The sequence below is a fragment of the Strix uralensis genome, chromosome 4, assembly GCF_047716275.1.
Source record: "Strix uralensis isolate ZFMK-TIS-50842 chromosome 4, bStrUra1, whole genome shotgun sequence".
Taxonomy (NCBI): Eukaryota; Metazoa; Chordata; class Aves; order Strigiformes; family Strigidae; genus Strix; species Strix uralensis.
This window is the reverse complement of record NC_133975.1, coordinates 88,791,591-88,806,895: the sequence shown is the minus strand read 5'-3', so window position 1 is coordinate 88,806,895 and position 15,305 is coordinate 88,791,591. Positions and strand designations below refer to the sequence as shown.

General features: G+C 39.2%; 1 protein-coding gene across 22 annotated transcripts in view; it reads right to left on the bottom strand.

Annotated features, from left to right (window-relative positions):
• The window catches only part of CELF1 (CUGBP Elav-like family member 1), a 69,775-nt gene that overhangs the window by 30,516 nt on the left and 23,954 nt on the right, over window positions 1-15,305 (bottom strand). For 17 of the 22 annotated variants that reach the window (XR_012628843.1, XR_012628844.1, XM_074867623.1 and 14 more), the window contains 6 exons: window positions 6,224-6,411; window positions 5,345-5,427; window positions 4,880-4,928; window positions 1,550-1,684; window positions 1,288-1,367; window positions 757-918 (listed from right to left, as the gene is read on the bottom strand). Coding sequence is in view for 20 of the 22 variants with exons in the window: in XM_074867623.1 (XP_074723724.1) it covers window positions 757-918; window positions 1,288-1,367; window positions 1,550-1,684; window positions 4,880-4,928; window positions 5,345-5,427; window positions 6,224-6,401 (687 nt within the window). In the remaining 2 variants the exon portion in view is untranslated. The remainder of the gene's footprint in view (window positions 1-756; window positions 919-1,287; window positions 1,368-1,549; window positions 1,685-4,879; window positions 4,929-5,344; window positions 5,428-6,223; window positions 6,412-15,305) is intronic. The other 5 variants (XM_074867642.1, XM_074867633.1, XM_074867634.1 and 2 more) reach the window with 1 other exon arrangement.

Here is a 15,305-nt window from a genome sequence, read left to right as displayed (position 1 = left end):
TACCAAGTATGAGATAAAGTTTTCCTTTTCTGTTCCCTAGACCTTATATTGCATGAATACAGTTCTCATAGCTATTCTGGCAACCCACATGAGCTAGAGCACACCAGTTTATGAAAAGTTCACCCTTTAGGGACCCGGCAAAATAAAACTAAAATCAGTGACAAACAGTGGACTATCTTCTGTTCTGTCAGTTTTGCTAAAGAGAGTAGTTTCCCTCTACTTTCTGTGTGGGTTTTTTTGGTTTGTTTTTTGTTGTGTTTTGTTTTTTTTTTTAATTCTGTGCACTGATGCTGGTACTTCCAACCTTATCACCTCTTCTACTGAACATCACCAAGTACTGTTCTAGGTTTCACTGGAAAGGGATGAGAGAAATAAAGACTGAAAAAGGAAAAATGGAAGAGAAATACAAGAACTACGCCATCAGATAGACATGAAAAGGGCATTTATATGGGTAAACATTAAGGCCACAACATATGAAGAAAATCTTCCCAGCACAAAGTCATTCTACAGCAGACAGGATAAAAAAAAATTTCAGTAGATAGAGCTACAGGGACTGGGGTTGAAATCCTCACTTAAATGTATTCTGACTAGCTCTTAGCACATAAACTAATTTCAGTCTCTTCATCCACAAAATGGGATTAAGAACCTTTCTCCTGTCTATCAGGAGCCTTCTAAAAATGAATACATTAAACACTACAAGACAGTCAGACACTGTAATCCCTGAAGAGATGAAAAGAACCCAAATGAGAAACTCACTGCTAAGTATTGGGGTCCAAGCGTGTTGAGACCAGCCAGGTTTCCCCATACTGAGGCAGCACTGATCTGTTGCATTTGTTGCTGAAGTTGCTGAGCAATTCGTTTCTGCTCTTTGTCCTTCTGCGTGTCTGCAAATTTTACCACAATGGGAGAAGAGCAACCCTGCAAACAGCAATTCAAACAATTACATACTTGCTATCCCCAGCAGTCACAAAAATACTGCATTAAGACCCAGTCACTGGAAGCATTCCCCTCCCCTCCCCCCGCATTCCTACATATATATACACATTTCATCAAAGGTTCAAAATCTCATTTGCTTTTAATTCTATTTTGTGTTATGGTATTTTCTCTGCAGAAGTTTCTATCTCAAGCTCTAAAAACAGAAACAGAACAAACACAAAGGTCCAGGAGTAGCATCCGCTAAGAAACACACACTGCACTTATCCTTCTCTCTGCTCTCTAGTCCTCCAAACTCCATAGTGACTGCCTGACAAATTACATCATCTCCTGACACCCACTAACTTGTTTTACCTCCATGGTTTGTGCTTGGTGCATTGCTTTGATTGCTGTTTGTGCCATGGCTCTTGTTGTAAAAGTCACAAATGCGCAACCTGGGGAAGGAACAAAAAGGAACCAAGTCATTCACTACATCTGCAATTACGGGGATGAATAAAGAAATGAAAATGTCTACGGTGAGGGGTGACACCACAGAAAGAGCTGAAATGGCACCCTGAGTTGCAAAAGGCAGAATCCAGTGGAGAACCTTCAATGGTTGGAAAAGCTTCCTGCTTACCTCGGCTCAGGCCATCTGGGCCTCTCAATATCCTGCATTCTTCAATCTGCCCAAAGGGGGAGAACATCACTCGGATATCATTTTCATTGCACTTCTTGGATATCATCCCAATAAACAACTTCCTATCTTCTACTGCTAAGAAATCAAAAGATAAGAGTATTACCAGCAAATATGCGCTTACTAGATCTTATTTTGTCAAGTCCTAATCAACTGCAGTTATTTCCCTTGTATTTAGGGTAGGGGCTTGTAAAAAACAGATTCCCAATAATGGAATCTCTTTGATTAAAGAGGATGCATACAAGATACCTCAGTGAACCTGAAGGATGCCCGTTTTATGATGTTTTATGTTTACATTTTGCTGACTGTTTCTCCCTTGCAAGTCTGTGAACTGCAAGAATGTAAGAAAAGGAAAAAAATGTACCAGATTCAGCACTTCCCTGTATCTCCTACATTCGGTTCCTGGTGAGTGAGAAAAGACTTGTATGTATTTTATTGGACTATTTCATGCTCTCTCCTCCATCTCTTCTATCTTTAGACTATCAACATATTTAACTATCAAAACAAGCAAATGAGCTGCAGAAAGCTTCTTTCTAGCCTCTTTATCATGCCAATCCCTTAAATTTAGATCTGCCTATTTCCTCATGCTCCTGTCTCAGTGGAAGAAGCAGCAGTTGCTAAAACAGAACAGTTTTAGTTCTGTTTCAGATTCATCCACTCTGATCTGTACCAAAAGCATGAAAATAACACCTCAAATCAGAACGATGGACTGTGTGCTACTGTATCTTGTCCCTAAATGGTGATGCTACTAGATACATTAGAGTTGAAAAATACCTTTCAGTGTGCAGACCTATTTTAAAATAAATGGTCTAGAAAGGTAGTAGTTACTAACGTCAGTTTATGGTCACTTAAGAAAGCGCAGTAAATTTGAATCCAGAGCTCAACTTTCTACCTCTTGTTTTACTTAAAGATATTCATCACCTCTGAAATACTTGCTTTTAAAGGATAAAGCAAATTATGCAGAGTATCATTTGGAAATAGGAAACAGTTTGCAAATACAATGTTCAGCACAGTATAAAATATAGTATGATGAAGGCTGTAGTACAATTTGAAGCTTCAAGAGACAAAGTCTTCTCCTATTTAGTGCTATGATGAAGGGAAACCAACTTATTTGCTGAATCTTCTACAGTGTTGAAAAGGAACATTCCAAACTACTCCAGCTGACATGACTTTGACTATCAGATCTTAATGTTACGCCCAGTACACTTTCAAGCTCTTAGAGCAGAAAGCTGCTTTCAAATCTTTTTTGCAGTACATCTAAGTTCAATAGATCCAGAATCCCTTTTATTAATGGCAAGTTAAAATACTTGATGATTTATTTATTTTCACCTACACTTTTTATTAAAGCTCATATAATTATTTAAGAGCCTCAGAGCTGTTACCCTAAAATTCCATTAAATACTTTTTTCCTCTTTCCATTATTTTCCCAGGATATTCGTATGTGTGTGTCCATAATGCAAGATCAATTTTAGCTTAGAGAACCTATTCTGTTCTCCCCCCAACAATACTTCAAAAAAGTTACTCCTTTCTAGATATATTTACACAGAAACATATTCTATATACACATGGAGAAATTTGCAGATGAAATTAGTCCTACTACATGTTACCTGTATATCCCATCTCCTGTTTTCAATTACCTTAAGATGTAAGCTTTCTGGAACTAGGGTTATCTTCTCCATGATGCAACACTAATCTTACACTAACTATGGCAAATGAAGAAACTAAAATTCAGCCAAGCCTAGAAAGGCTGAAACTACAAGAAGCTAAACACTTTCTTTGCTTATCTTGCAGCAATATATATACACACACGCATATTTGAGCATGTATATACGTACATATATAAACTCATCATGGAAATACATGTATAAGTGATTGTTTACTCAATGGTAGATGTTAAATGTCTTAATCCCTCTGAAATGGCCAATGTGCAGAAATATTCAGTTTTTTGTCTACTGAACTGTTGTGAATTCTCAATCTCTCTTGTATAGTACAAGAATTTTTGACTGCCACTCTAGCTACAACAGGCCTTGCTTCAAATTGGTCAAGCACTTGAAAAGGCATTTCTAGATTTCAGAGAAATATAGATTAGCTTGGGCTGGAAAGGACCTTAAAGATCATCTAGTTCCAACCCCCTTTGCCACAGGCAGGGACACCTTCCACTAGACTAGGTTGCCCAAAGCCCCGTCCAACCTGGCCTTGAACCCTTCCAGGGAGGGGGCAGCCACAGCTTCTCTGGGCAACCTGTGCCAGTGTCTCAACACCCTCACAGTAAAAAACTTCTTCCTTATATCTAATCTAAATCTCCCCTCTTTCAGTTTAAAACCATTACCCCTCATCCTATCCCTACACCTCCTGATCAAGAGTCCCTCCCCACCTTTCCTGTAGCTCCTTTAAGTACTGGAAGGCTGCTATAAGGTCTCCCCGGAGCCTTCTCTTCTCCAGCTGAACACCCTCAACTCTCTCAGCCTGTCCTCACAGGGGAGGTGCTCCAGCCCCCCGATCATCTTCGTGGCCTCCTCTAGCCCCGCTCGAGCAGGTCTGTGTCCTTCTTATGTTGGGGCCCCCAGAGCTGGACGCAGCACTGCAGGGGGGGTCTCATGAGAGCAGAGCAGAGGGGGAGAATCCCCTCCCTCAACCTTCTCTTGATGCAGCCCAGTTGGCTTTCCATCCTGCAAGTGCACATTGCTGGCTCATAGTCAGTTTTTCATCCACCAATACCCCCAAGTCGTTCTCCTCAGGGCTGGTCTCAATCCACTCCTCGTCCAGTCTGTATTTGTGCTTGGGATTGCCCTGACCCAGGTGCCAGACCTTGGCCTTGTTGAACTTCATGAGGTTCACACGGGCCCACCTCTCAAGCCTGTCAAGGTCCCTCTGGAAGGCACATCCCTTTCCTCTAGGGTATCAATCACAGCACTCAGCTTGGTGTCATCCCCAAACTTGCTGAGGGTGCACTCAATCCCACTGCCCACGTCCCCAACAAAGATTTAAATCACCTTAGTACAAAGAAGAATTCACTGGATGTTTCCCTAACTGACAACATGGTTCTACCACAAGCAGCAGCAGTGGGAGATACTGAGTCATGGAATTTTAGAGACATCACTTACACTACCTACTACATTGAAAACACACCTCTTTTTTTTCCTTTAAAAAAAAAAAAATAATCAGGTCTCCAGTTCAAGATTTCATCAAAAGCTGTTCAACAGAAGGAAAATCCTCAAGCTTCCCTATTAGCATGAACGATGCCACCAAACTCAAGACTTTAGTAAAGCTTACCATTACTCTTTTCACTATCAGCTGGTTTCATCTGGATAGGATGGTGCATCTGAAATGTAAAAAAGATTATTTAATTCTAGATGCATTCACTTCATACTATATGAAATATATCCCATAAGAATTGTGGAAGAAAGAAATAGTAGCCTAAATTCCCTCTACAGAAGTGCATATGTAATGATACATAAATTTCTAGAAGAAAGAAAAGCTTTCCTAATGATATGCCATCATATCTTCTCAGAGAGTATTATAGGAGCCATGCCCACCCACTTCACTACCATATTATTCTCCCAAATGCTCCAAAATTCCCTTAAGATTTGTTATCATACAAATCTCATGACGTTGCTCTGTGGAATAGTTCTTTTAAAACATTATCTGAGGGCAAGATAACATATGCTAGTAAATCAGTGCTGCCAGAGCTCAGAAAACCAAGACAGAGTTGTGAGGAAAGCATGGCTCTTCTCTTACCCCTGGGAGGATCTTCATGTTGTGAAGAGCATTCTGTGCTTCTAGTGCAGCTTTACGGGTATAAAATGTAACAAAACAGCACCCTGCAATTAAAACAAAATGCTAACCAAGAACAAACACTGTGAATCTTGACGTGCTATACAGAAATTGCAAGTCCCACTTCTATCCTTCCAACGCAAAACATATGACAAGTAGAATAGGTTAGACACTGAAGTAAGTAGGTACTACTGATTGTGACTGTTTAAAAAAGATTTTTAGGTGTATCAACACAGGATATATTCAGAACTGATCCAGCATCACCAATACACCATTAGAACAAACATTCAGATACATCTGCCAAACGGCTACTTCCATTACCAAACTCAATAATTATTTGCTAGTACCGAAACCTCATCTAGTTTCACAAGAAATAAGATACTGCATATAACTGAGCTGCAAATCCAGGTAGAGTATTTAGTTAGGATTTGATGTACACAAGTATTTTATGTACACAAGTTACTAAGACCTCAAATTTATATTCTATCTGAAAGTGTGACACTTCCAGCAACATACTGATCATAACATCACAATGATGATCTGGAGCAGCGTAATATTAAATTTGTTGTTCTGCTTTGCAATTATAATTCATAATCTTCAAGCACACCCATCACTTCTGAGCTCTAAAAAAAAATTACGATTTTCCTCAGCTCAGCTAATGACTGGATCACAGTCCAAGTGTAATTAGACACATACACTTAAAGACTATAAAGCCTGGGCGGGCTTGCACGCACACCTGGTCACACAGAACTCCAACACACTGAGACATCTGAATAAGCGAACAGCTAAGCTGTGTGAAAGCAGCTGAGACCCCAAGTCTCACATGAGAAGTACAGTTCTCACCTTTGCTTTGAGGAGGGTTTTGGCTCCTGTCCCTCAAGACATTGATTTCATAGACAGCACCATACTGTTCAAAAAGTTCTCTTAGATCCTTCTCACACCAGCTCCGGGGGACCTGACCCACAAACATCTTGATAGCATCTAGATCAGGTTGGTCTGGGTGATCCAGTGTGCCATTCATTTTCTTTGAGCTATGAAAAACAAGAAGGAATTTCTGGTTTATATCTTTCCACAGATTCTAGATCCCATCTCAGCTAGAAGTATGCTTACAGCGAGATTAAACAAAAGATATATTTCTACACATATATAAAAGTATGATTAAAATACACATATAAAGAGAGACTCTCGCACATTCCCAGTCCTGCATACCAGAGAATACTCAGAAACATCATTCATTGGCAAACTGTGTACTTGGAAACCGAACACTCTCTACACAGCTGTTTAAAACTTCTCTTAATGTCTGTTCCTATAACGTAGTCAACATCTGAGATTCAGAATGTAAATCTGTTGAGAAATATCACTAGTTCAACCATGTAAAATTTTACAGAAAAAGAAACCAGAACAGGAAGGAACCTAAACTCAGTCTACTCACAGACTACTGAAGTTATCAGTAACCACTGGAAATGAGAGGATAACATTTTTTTCATCATTTTTAAATGTGACTATCTGGAACTGTTTCCCAGGGTGAAGATCCATCTTAAAACAGAGAAACAGGTACAACTGAACAGAAGAGAAGTTTCCTTAAAGGTTTACAAGGCAATAGCTCTTAGTGAAACTAGGGAGTTTTCAACACTATTTGGCAAAAAAACAGGCTTACATTGTACATGAGCAGGTTGGGATTGGACAGTCTAGTTAGTCACAGACTGAATCAAGTTGACTAATGGCAGGATGTTAACATAGAAAAAACCTCACTTTTTAGACTACAACACAGAAGTTTTGAGTATGGGAATCTTCAATAGGCTTCAAGGCATTATATCTAGCCATATGAACAGTTTACAGCCTATTAATAAAACTGTGTTATACTCCACACAGCCAGCTGACCGCCGTACACTGCTTTCTGTATGGACTCCTCACTGTTTGTCAAGTGCAATGTGAAGTCTTGTTATCAGTAGTCACAGCCTGGTATACCACAAGACCTATCTCTGTGGAAGACCAACTGTAACGACATCCTATTGTAGCTATAATAATTAGTAGGTAATTGCTAATTTTAACCCAGCCAACCCCTGCGTAACCTAGAAAGGACATGGGGAGTGGAATAGTGACCATCCAATGATTTCCCCCCCCCCAAACTCTTTGCTGAAGAATACAAGTGGCCTTCTTCCAGAGTAGTCAGCTCTCATCTCTTTTTTCCTTTAAAGATAGTTTGTGAATGACTTAACTGCATATTACAGTAAACAGTGTTGCTCTCACTGTCCATCTGCAATTATATTCCCTCCTGAATAGAATTTTAAAAAATAGTAATTCCAAACCAGGTAATGTGTAGTTAATTTTTCCCCTCAATATGCTGCTGTTCAGAGCCTAAGGAAAAACTGATGCCAGGGAACGCTCTATTTTATAGCTGTATGAACAGACCTCAGAAACAACAAAGCTTTTTACTCGAAGGGAAGGGAATCATCATAAATCCTTTCACTCCTCACTACCTTTCCACTCAGAAAGGGTCAACACCTCTCCAAATAGCCAAGACAAACAATACCTTTCACAAAAACAATCTCTTTTCATTCAGTGTCTTTTCATTCCAACTGAGAACAACCAAAAATCATTTACCTTCTTTCAATAATAATTTTCAGCCCTGCCTTCTATGCCATGGGTAGCTTTCAAGAGCATAGTCCTGTTAACTGGACAACCCTTAACATGACCTCAACAGCATTCAAGGACAACATTTAATTCCTAATTAAAAGGTTTAGTCTGGAGTCATTATCTGGGAAGAATTGAAACTGTCCTCCCAACAACTGATTTAAATAACTGATTTTATAATATCAGCACCTGTAGCATATTATAAACAGTACTGCCAAACAGCTTTATTTCTCCTCAGACCCCTAAAACTATCAGATCATTTTTGCTCTCTCTCCAGAATCCAACATCAATTATCAATGCCCACTATGATTTCTTCAAGAAAACAAACTGCAGGCTCTCTTATCTCTCTTTCCCCCACCCTCTCACGGGGAGTTCAGACACCAGAGGCTTCAGAGACAGCTATTCCAACTATCACTTTAAGTTATAAACTCATGAAGACAAAATACTTACACAGGGCTAGCATTCAAGGAGCAATGGTCCACCATCATCTCTGGGAGGAAATCCAACTTGAACGCAGCCATCACCTCAGTTTATGACAAACTACTAATACTAAATCAGTGTATTGCCTAACCCCCAAACAACGCCACTTCCAGAAGTCCTGCAGGTCTTAACACTCAGCCACACAAAAAACACTCAAACCACAGAAACAGAAGCTCAGGGAGACCAGCAATAGACACCACAGAAACAGGCTGGACTGGGAAAGGGACATGGAATCCCAGATTAAAAAGGGGATGTGACCATGTGAAGGGAGGCTCAGCTTAATACACAATGAAAATGCTGATGCACTGGGCTTGTTTTGTGCAATTTTCCCTGGCAAAGCAGTACTGAGTGCACTGTCAGATAAACAGAGTGTCAGATCCATGAAGATAGCAATGGGTAACAGAGCAGAAAGAATACAAACTCCAGTCTTTCCATCCCCAACTAACTCCTTGCCTCCCAAAATGGCAGTCCAAGGCCTTGAGGTTCAAACAGACACTTCCCCATCACCAATATTAAGGTGTGAAGTCAAGAGGTTCCTTCACCATAAACCTTTTCAATGGCTGAGATGATCTGATTACTAAAAAATTCCTTAACTACCACAGAACATCAAAATCTACTCCTTTCATAGAAACAAAACATATACTGTCCTGGAAAGAATACTTTGCCCATCATGCATCTACAAATCCAGAGATATACAGAGCCTATAGATGATAAAGAAAGGGAAAAACACAGTGATTCACTGAAAACTGTTTTATAATCTTGGAAAACACCAATCAGAACACCTCAGCTGCTTCATCATTAAAACAGGAATAACATGTTGATCAAGGAACTGTGAGGTGTATTTATAGACAAAATACAGACCTCTTGTTACATCTCCAATACCCAAACTAATGGGGAGATAATCTGGATAATACTGGATGCACTGGGAGATGCAGAAATATTTGATAGCAGGGAGCGAGTGCTGCAGGGGCAGCTGGGTGTGTCCAAGCACTCCAGAAGGGATGATTAATTCAAGTCCAACATGAATCCAGATAAGCCTTACGTATACGGTTGATATAAGCACAAAGTAAACTCTTACAGCATCAAGGAATGCATGACGGGGCAGCTGCAATCACTTCTTTCTTGTCTGTCAATGACTGCAACATATACTTGCAGTTACTTAGACTGGCCAGTGTATACAGCTTGCTTTATGGTTGCACAGTTACAGCATGTCAATTATTTTTTCTATAAATAAGCATTTCCAACCCCTGGAAAAAAAAAAACAACCAACACATTTCTGATCCTCTGCCTACAGTGAGGTTAATTAAAAGGTTACTAGAAGGAGTTAGGCCTCAGAATACAAAGAGATATGCATGTTACTGCCAAATAGGCGAGGACATGAATTTGGCACACATCAGATATTCAACAGTAACTACTTCAGGCATGCTCTTACTATGTGTTAAATGTAAGAAAGCTTATTGGTTAAAGAAAAAGGTGTAAGCGCTACCTGCTAAGTACCACTGTTACGAGCATGCAGATAGGCACTAGGGAGCACAGGCCAATCAGCTTTCTGCAAGTTGTACATATCTATCTTCAGACACATTTTACAGGCTTCCCACTTGAAAAATGCCATGTTGTGTAAAACACATCATATTCAAATGTTAAATTCAGCCTGGATCCCACTTTGTGGATTTCTCTAAAGTGAGCCCACTTCAGATTTATATGATTATATGGTGGGGTTCTTGCCACTGTTCACATGAATCTATAGACCAACACTGTAAATTCTGGGCTTACCTATGAAGACCAGAATTCATTCCTTCTGGTCTTTCAACCATCTTTAGCTTTTCTAAGCAGTCAGTAAAATACCCGAGCAGCCATGCTCCCTGTAAGTTCAATGAAAGATGATGCTGGCAACAGATACTCTAGAACATGGGTTTTTAAAAGGTTACTGAGATTGATTAGTTTACTGAAGAAAATAATTAAGTCATTATGATTTGATCCCATGCCTACCTCTCCCCTCATCCCTCTGTTCTTCAAAATGGAGGTCATATCTGCTTGTTCCATTAAGACAAAACTGCAACAAGTTACAGGCATTGTCACACTGTTATAGCCCATATCAAATTCAGTCTACCGGCTTTGACAATGAACACATTAGTTTTGTGCACCTATCCTGCCACATATTAACTTTTACTTCTCTTACTCTTACCTATTCTTAATTTCTCTTGTGATGTGCTCACTTCATTTGCTGAATACTAGAATAGTAAATTAATATCTGAAGGTATGTTAGCCAAGACTCAGTGCCTCAGGGTACTGTACTTCTGCAGTAATGATGGCAATTTCAGTCACAACACACTAGTGTACAAACAGGTTTGTTTTAACACTATTTAGTTGAAGGCATCAAGCTAGTGAAATTGAAAGACTTACGGACTTCACTTGTGAAAATATCAGAAAGAGTGGAAAAAGATGGTATTTTGCTACTGCACAGAAATAACTAAATGGGGAAGCAAGTGTTTCTTTGGAATGACAAAACCCACAAAAGTCATCCTAGCCATTGCTCACAAAAAAAAAAAAAAAGAAAGAAAAATAAGAGAGCTAAACACACTTATTTTTTGCTCAGATGTCAAATTCCTGCTGGCTTCCAGATCCATTCTTTGACTGTTTCTATTCAAAGGATAATAGAAACAATGTCTGAAATTTCAAGCTCTATGGACTATAGCTACACATTTAAATGTGGTACTAATCTGACAATACAAACATTAAAAACTTCTACATACTACAGATTAAATCTTACTTTTTTACACTTCTGAAGCCCTAGATTATGCTGCAGAATATATCGCTACATATGTTCTTCAGAGATTGCAGAGTATAAAAATAAAAGCAAAACTTTTAGCATTTAAGTTTACAGAATTACATCACATTCTGGGGCACAAAACCTAAAAAACATCAGGGTGGTATTTTCTTTCCTAAGAAAGCCTTGTTCATTTCAATGAGCAATTAACTCTGAAAGCTAAAGATAATACCATCTTTTATTTTATACAGTCTGAACCTCAGACAACATATCCAAATCTGAAGCTGACAGACTACGGGATGGTGAGAGCAAACTATGGGAAAGGATGCAGGCTATGGGGAAATCAGACGCTGTGAAGCTTTGAAGGAGACAGATCCTAGAATAAACTTCCCCTTGTATTATCTGTGCATGTCCAGATGCCTACAGTGTTGCTGAATTGCAGTTTTGTTTTTAAACAGATAACCCATAGGTTACATGCATCAAAATATAGTAACTATTTGTCAATATTTTGTTGTTTCATTGTTGATCATGTAAGCATGTGGTCAGAATGTTTTCTGCCTATGTTGAAATCCAAACTGTCTCCCCATGCCTCACTGGGTACAAAAAGCCCCTTACCTAGTTGCCAAAACTGCAGTTTCTTCCTCTGCCAATCTCTATGACAGTTATGCACTGTGGGTACACAAATCTGACACATTCAGAATGTTGAATTTACCATCAAAGATACGAAGTTTTGGGCTGAATAACTGAAAAACATTTTTGTTTATATGAAATTTTTGTAGAAGTTCGCAGGTGGAGAAAAAGGATAGGAGGAGGTGACAATTGCTTTTATCTCAGAAATGGGAAAGTTTCATGGTGCGCTCTCATGCATTTATCTGAGCATTTAATTCCTCCATAGTCTTGAGACTTAGATGGATTTTCGCAAATTAGGTAAGTAAACCTTATTCTAAAAATATGTTATAAGCTTTTTTCCCCTCCCCTTCCTCTGACTATTTCTGGGGAAAAAAAAAAAAATATATTTGAGGTAAATCAATACATTATTGACCTACTTCCCTGGCTTGTGAATGAAGTTCTGTTTACCTATAGCTCCTACTCCAGTTAAATCTGTGAAAGCTCAAAAGGAATGAATTCTGAACTTTTGTCCGACTGAAGAACCTCCAGGACTCCCAGCTCTCTGCCAGAAGATGAAGCAGGAAGTCACCTATCCCTCTGGCTTACAGGATGATGTTTTCTCTGCCTCAGCACTCTCAGAAAGGGAAAAATAAAATGGCAGCTAAACTTACCCTTTTATTTGTTAACAAAGACAAATGATTAAAAATAAATTACACATTTTTTTTTTTTAAACGAGGGAATTAGGTTATTTTTCTGGAAAAGGAGATAAAACTTTGCACTGAAGTGAACAAATTTGTTATTCTAATGAATTCTAAACAGTGGCGCTTATAAAAAGATAGACAAGAAACACATACAGGTACATTTTCTTTCATCTGTAGGCTTCCTCAAATACATGTTTCTTTTGAAAGCTCTACTTCTGTTCTTCCTGCCTTCTTACTGCTATGCAACATTCACTTAAAACAGAATCTACTGCCACACAATTCACAAAACAGTTGTTGTTTCCTATGTTCATATGAGTAAGGCAGGAGACGCAAGGGCAAATTTGAAACTGGTAAGAGGGAACACTTCTTACTAAACTCACACATAAATACTTAGTGGCGGTGACTTTTGTAATCCTGTCAAAGCTTGACAGGGTTTGAGCACAACTGGATGCTTGCAGGGATATATTTTTCCACTTCTATTTACTGCACATATATATAAATCCCAACTTTTTTTAAACAGATGACCAATGGGCTATATATATCCACCAAAATACTGCACACAAGAACTACCACCTAGCTAACATTAGGAAGGAACAACTAAGTAACCTCATCTGGAAACACAGACTAATCAATAATTGTTAAGGTTTTAGATCCATTTGTCTAATGTACATGGTACTGGGCATTACCAGAAGGAAACCACAAGCTTGACTGTGTCCAGTGCGGCAGTTCTCAACTTCCTTAGTCACAACTTTTTACCTTTATAAATCAACACATCCAGCACAAAATCTTCAAGTGAAAACAGATATGCAAGACTAAAACCACAAAAGTTACTGCTTCTCTGTGGCAACTGAAACCACAATTATGAGGTACCAGAACAGTCTGTAAAGTCCTATACCTGTGTGAGTCTGTTGTATGAAGGGGTTCTGAACTAAGCTGGTCAGAAAAGATCCATCGCTTGAACATGCTGCTTCAGAGAGGCATTAAGGCACTGCAAGTTGTGGTAAGAAAAGAAGGCTCTGTTCCCAGCTCTGTACCAACCTGGTGGAAAAATCCAAGCAACTTCCCTTAGCTCCTCAATTTCCAGGTGTCACACAGGCAAACTAGGATGCAGTGATGCTTTCCTGGGACACAGAGAACTCAGAATACCGTTTGCTCTACAGCAAACCTGTACACTGGAGAGGTAAGCCTTAACACAAATATGCCAATACATATCCAAAGCAGAACTAAAAAAAGCTGTTCCTATGGGTGTGTCTTACCTCCTTACAATAAATCCAGTGAGTCTCAACATCCTTCAGTGACTTCCACACTTTAGCTGTGCAGACCATAGCCAATAGCCAGACTAGTTTGGAGCTACTTGCACACCGAAGGGCAAAGGGCAAGAGCTGAATGTTCTGTTTTGACCTCCCCTTCACTTAATGCTAAATGATTAGGAACTCAATGCCTTGATATATAGTCCTGGTTTCAGCAGGGATAGAGCTAATTTTTCTTCTTAGAAGGTACAATAGTGCTGTGCTTTGGATTCAGTATGGGATTTACTGCTCTGACAAATTTATTTTAATATGAATAGTGGATTCAAAACTTTTCAGGAAGGAATGACAGTATAAGGCTTGTGCATTGTTTCCTTTAAAAACAGGCCAATAAATATCCAACTGAACTCTCTGTAGCAGATGTCTACTATTTCTATTAATCAAAATACTTCTAGATTAGAGCACAGACTGCACAAAGACAGTTCCTCCTGTTTGTTCCCCATGCTGCATGCATTAGTGCAAAGGCACTTCAAAGGGCAGCAGCAAAATAGAACCCAGGTCTTTAGACAGGCCAGTGACTTTAAGCCATCATTATGCTGGAAGCACAAACAGTAAAGTCCAGGAATCAACTAATGTTCTGATAGAAACATCTTTGACCTTAATGTAACAGCAAAAACAAGTAAGGAAAACTTGTATCTACAGTATTATCCACATACCAATGTGATGCCAAACAGTTCTGCTTTGACTGTCACACGTTTGTTGTCCCTCTTGCTTTTATTTCAAACAACAGCAATGAAGTGAATGCATGCATCAACTGTAATAGGTCATGTGTGGCTGTTGTCTTCTTAAGCAGCTGTTATCTCCAAACTAACTTTTCAAATGACAGCTAAGAAAGCAAAAACTTAATGACTGATAGAGCAGCATTTCTCCTCTGAGGAAAGGAGATGGTATTTCATGCAAAGGGTAGTAAATTTTTGGAACTCCTTGTTGGCAGGATTAGTGCAGATGGAATAAATTTAGACAAGTGCAAGAACAGACTGGACAAGTACTTGGAAGAGACCCATCAGAGGCTACCAGACAAACCACCACAGGCTAGGTTCTCCTGACCTGAAAACAGAGAGGCCGAGAGACCACTGAGTCAGTTTAGTGGTGAAAAACACTATAGTTTATTAGCCTTTGTGAATGGCAAAAATAGGTCTGGAAGATGCCAAAGAGCAGGAGTATGTCTATGTATTTGTGTTGCGACAAAGCAAAAAAGCTCTATGGAAAAAAACCAAGTTGTCCTGTTAAAACTACTCAAGAACTGAACTATACACATACTAGGTAAATGCTAATTAAAAATGCTCAGCTATTATCAGCACTATATTCAGTTGCTTTAGTAACATGAACACCCACCCCAAAAAAACCCCAAAAAACATACCTCTGGACTTCAGGAAATGTTACAGCACAGATAGTAACCAGTATATACACTTTCACCTCTTTTTAAA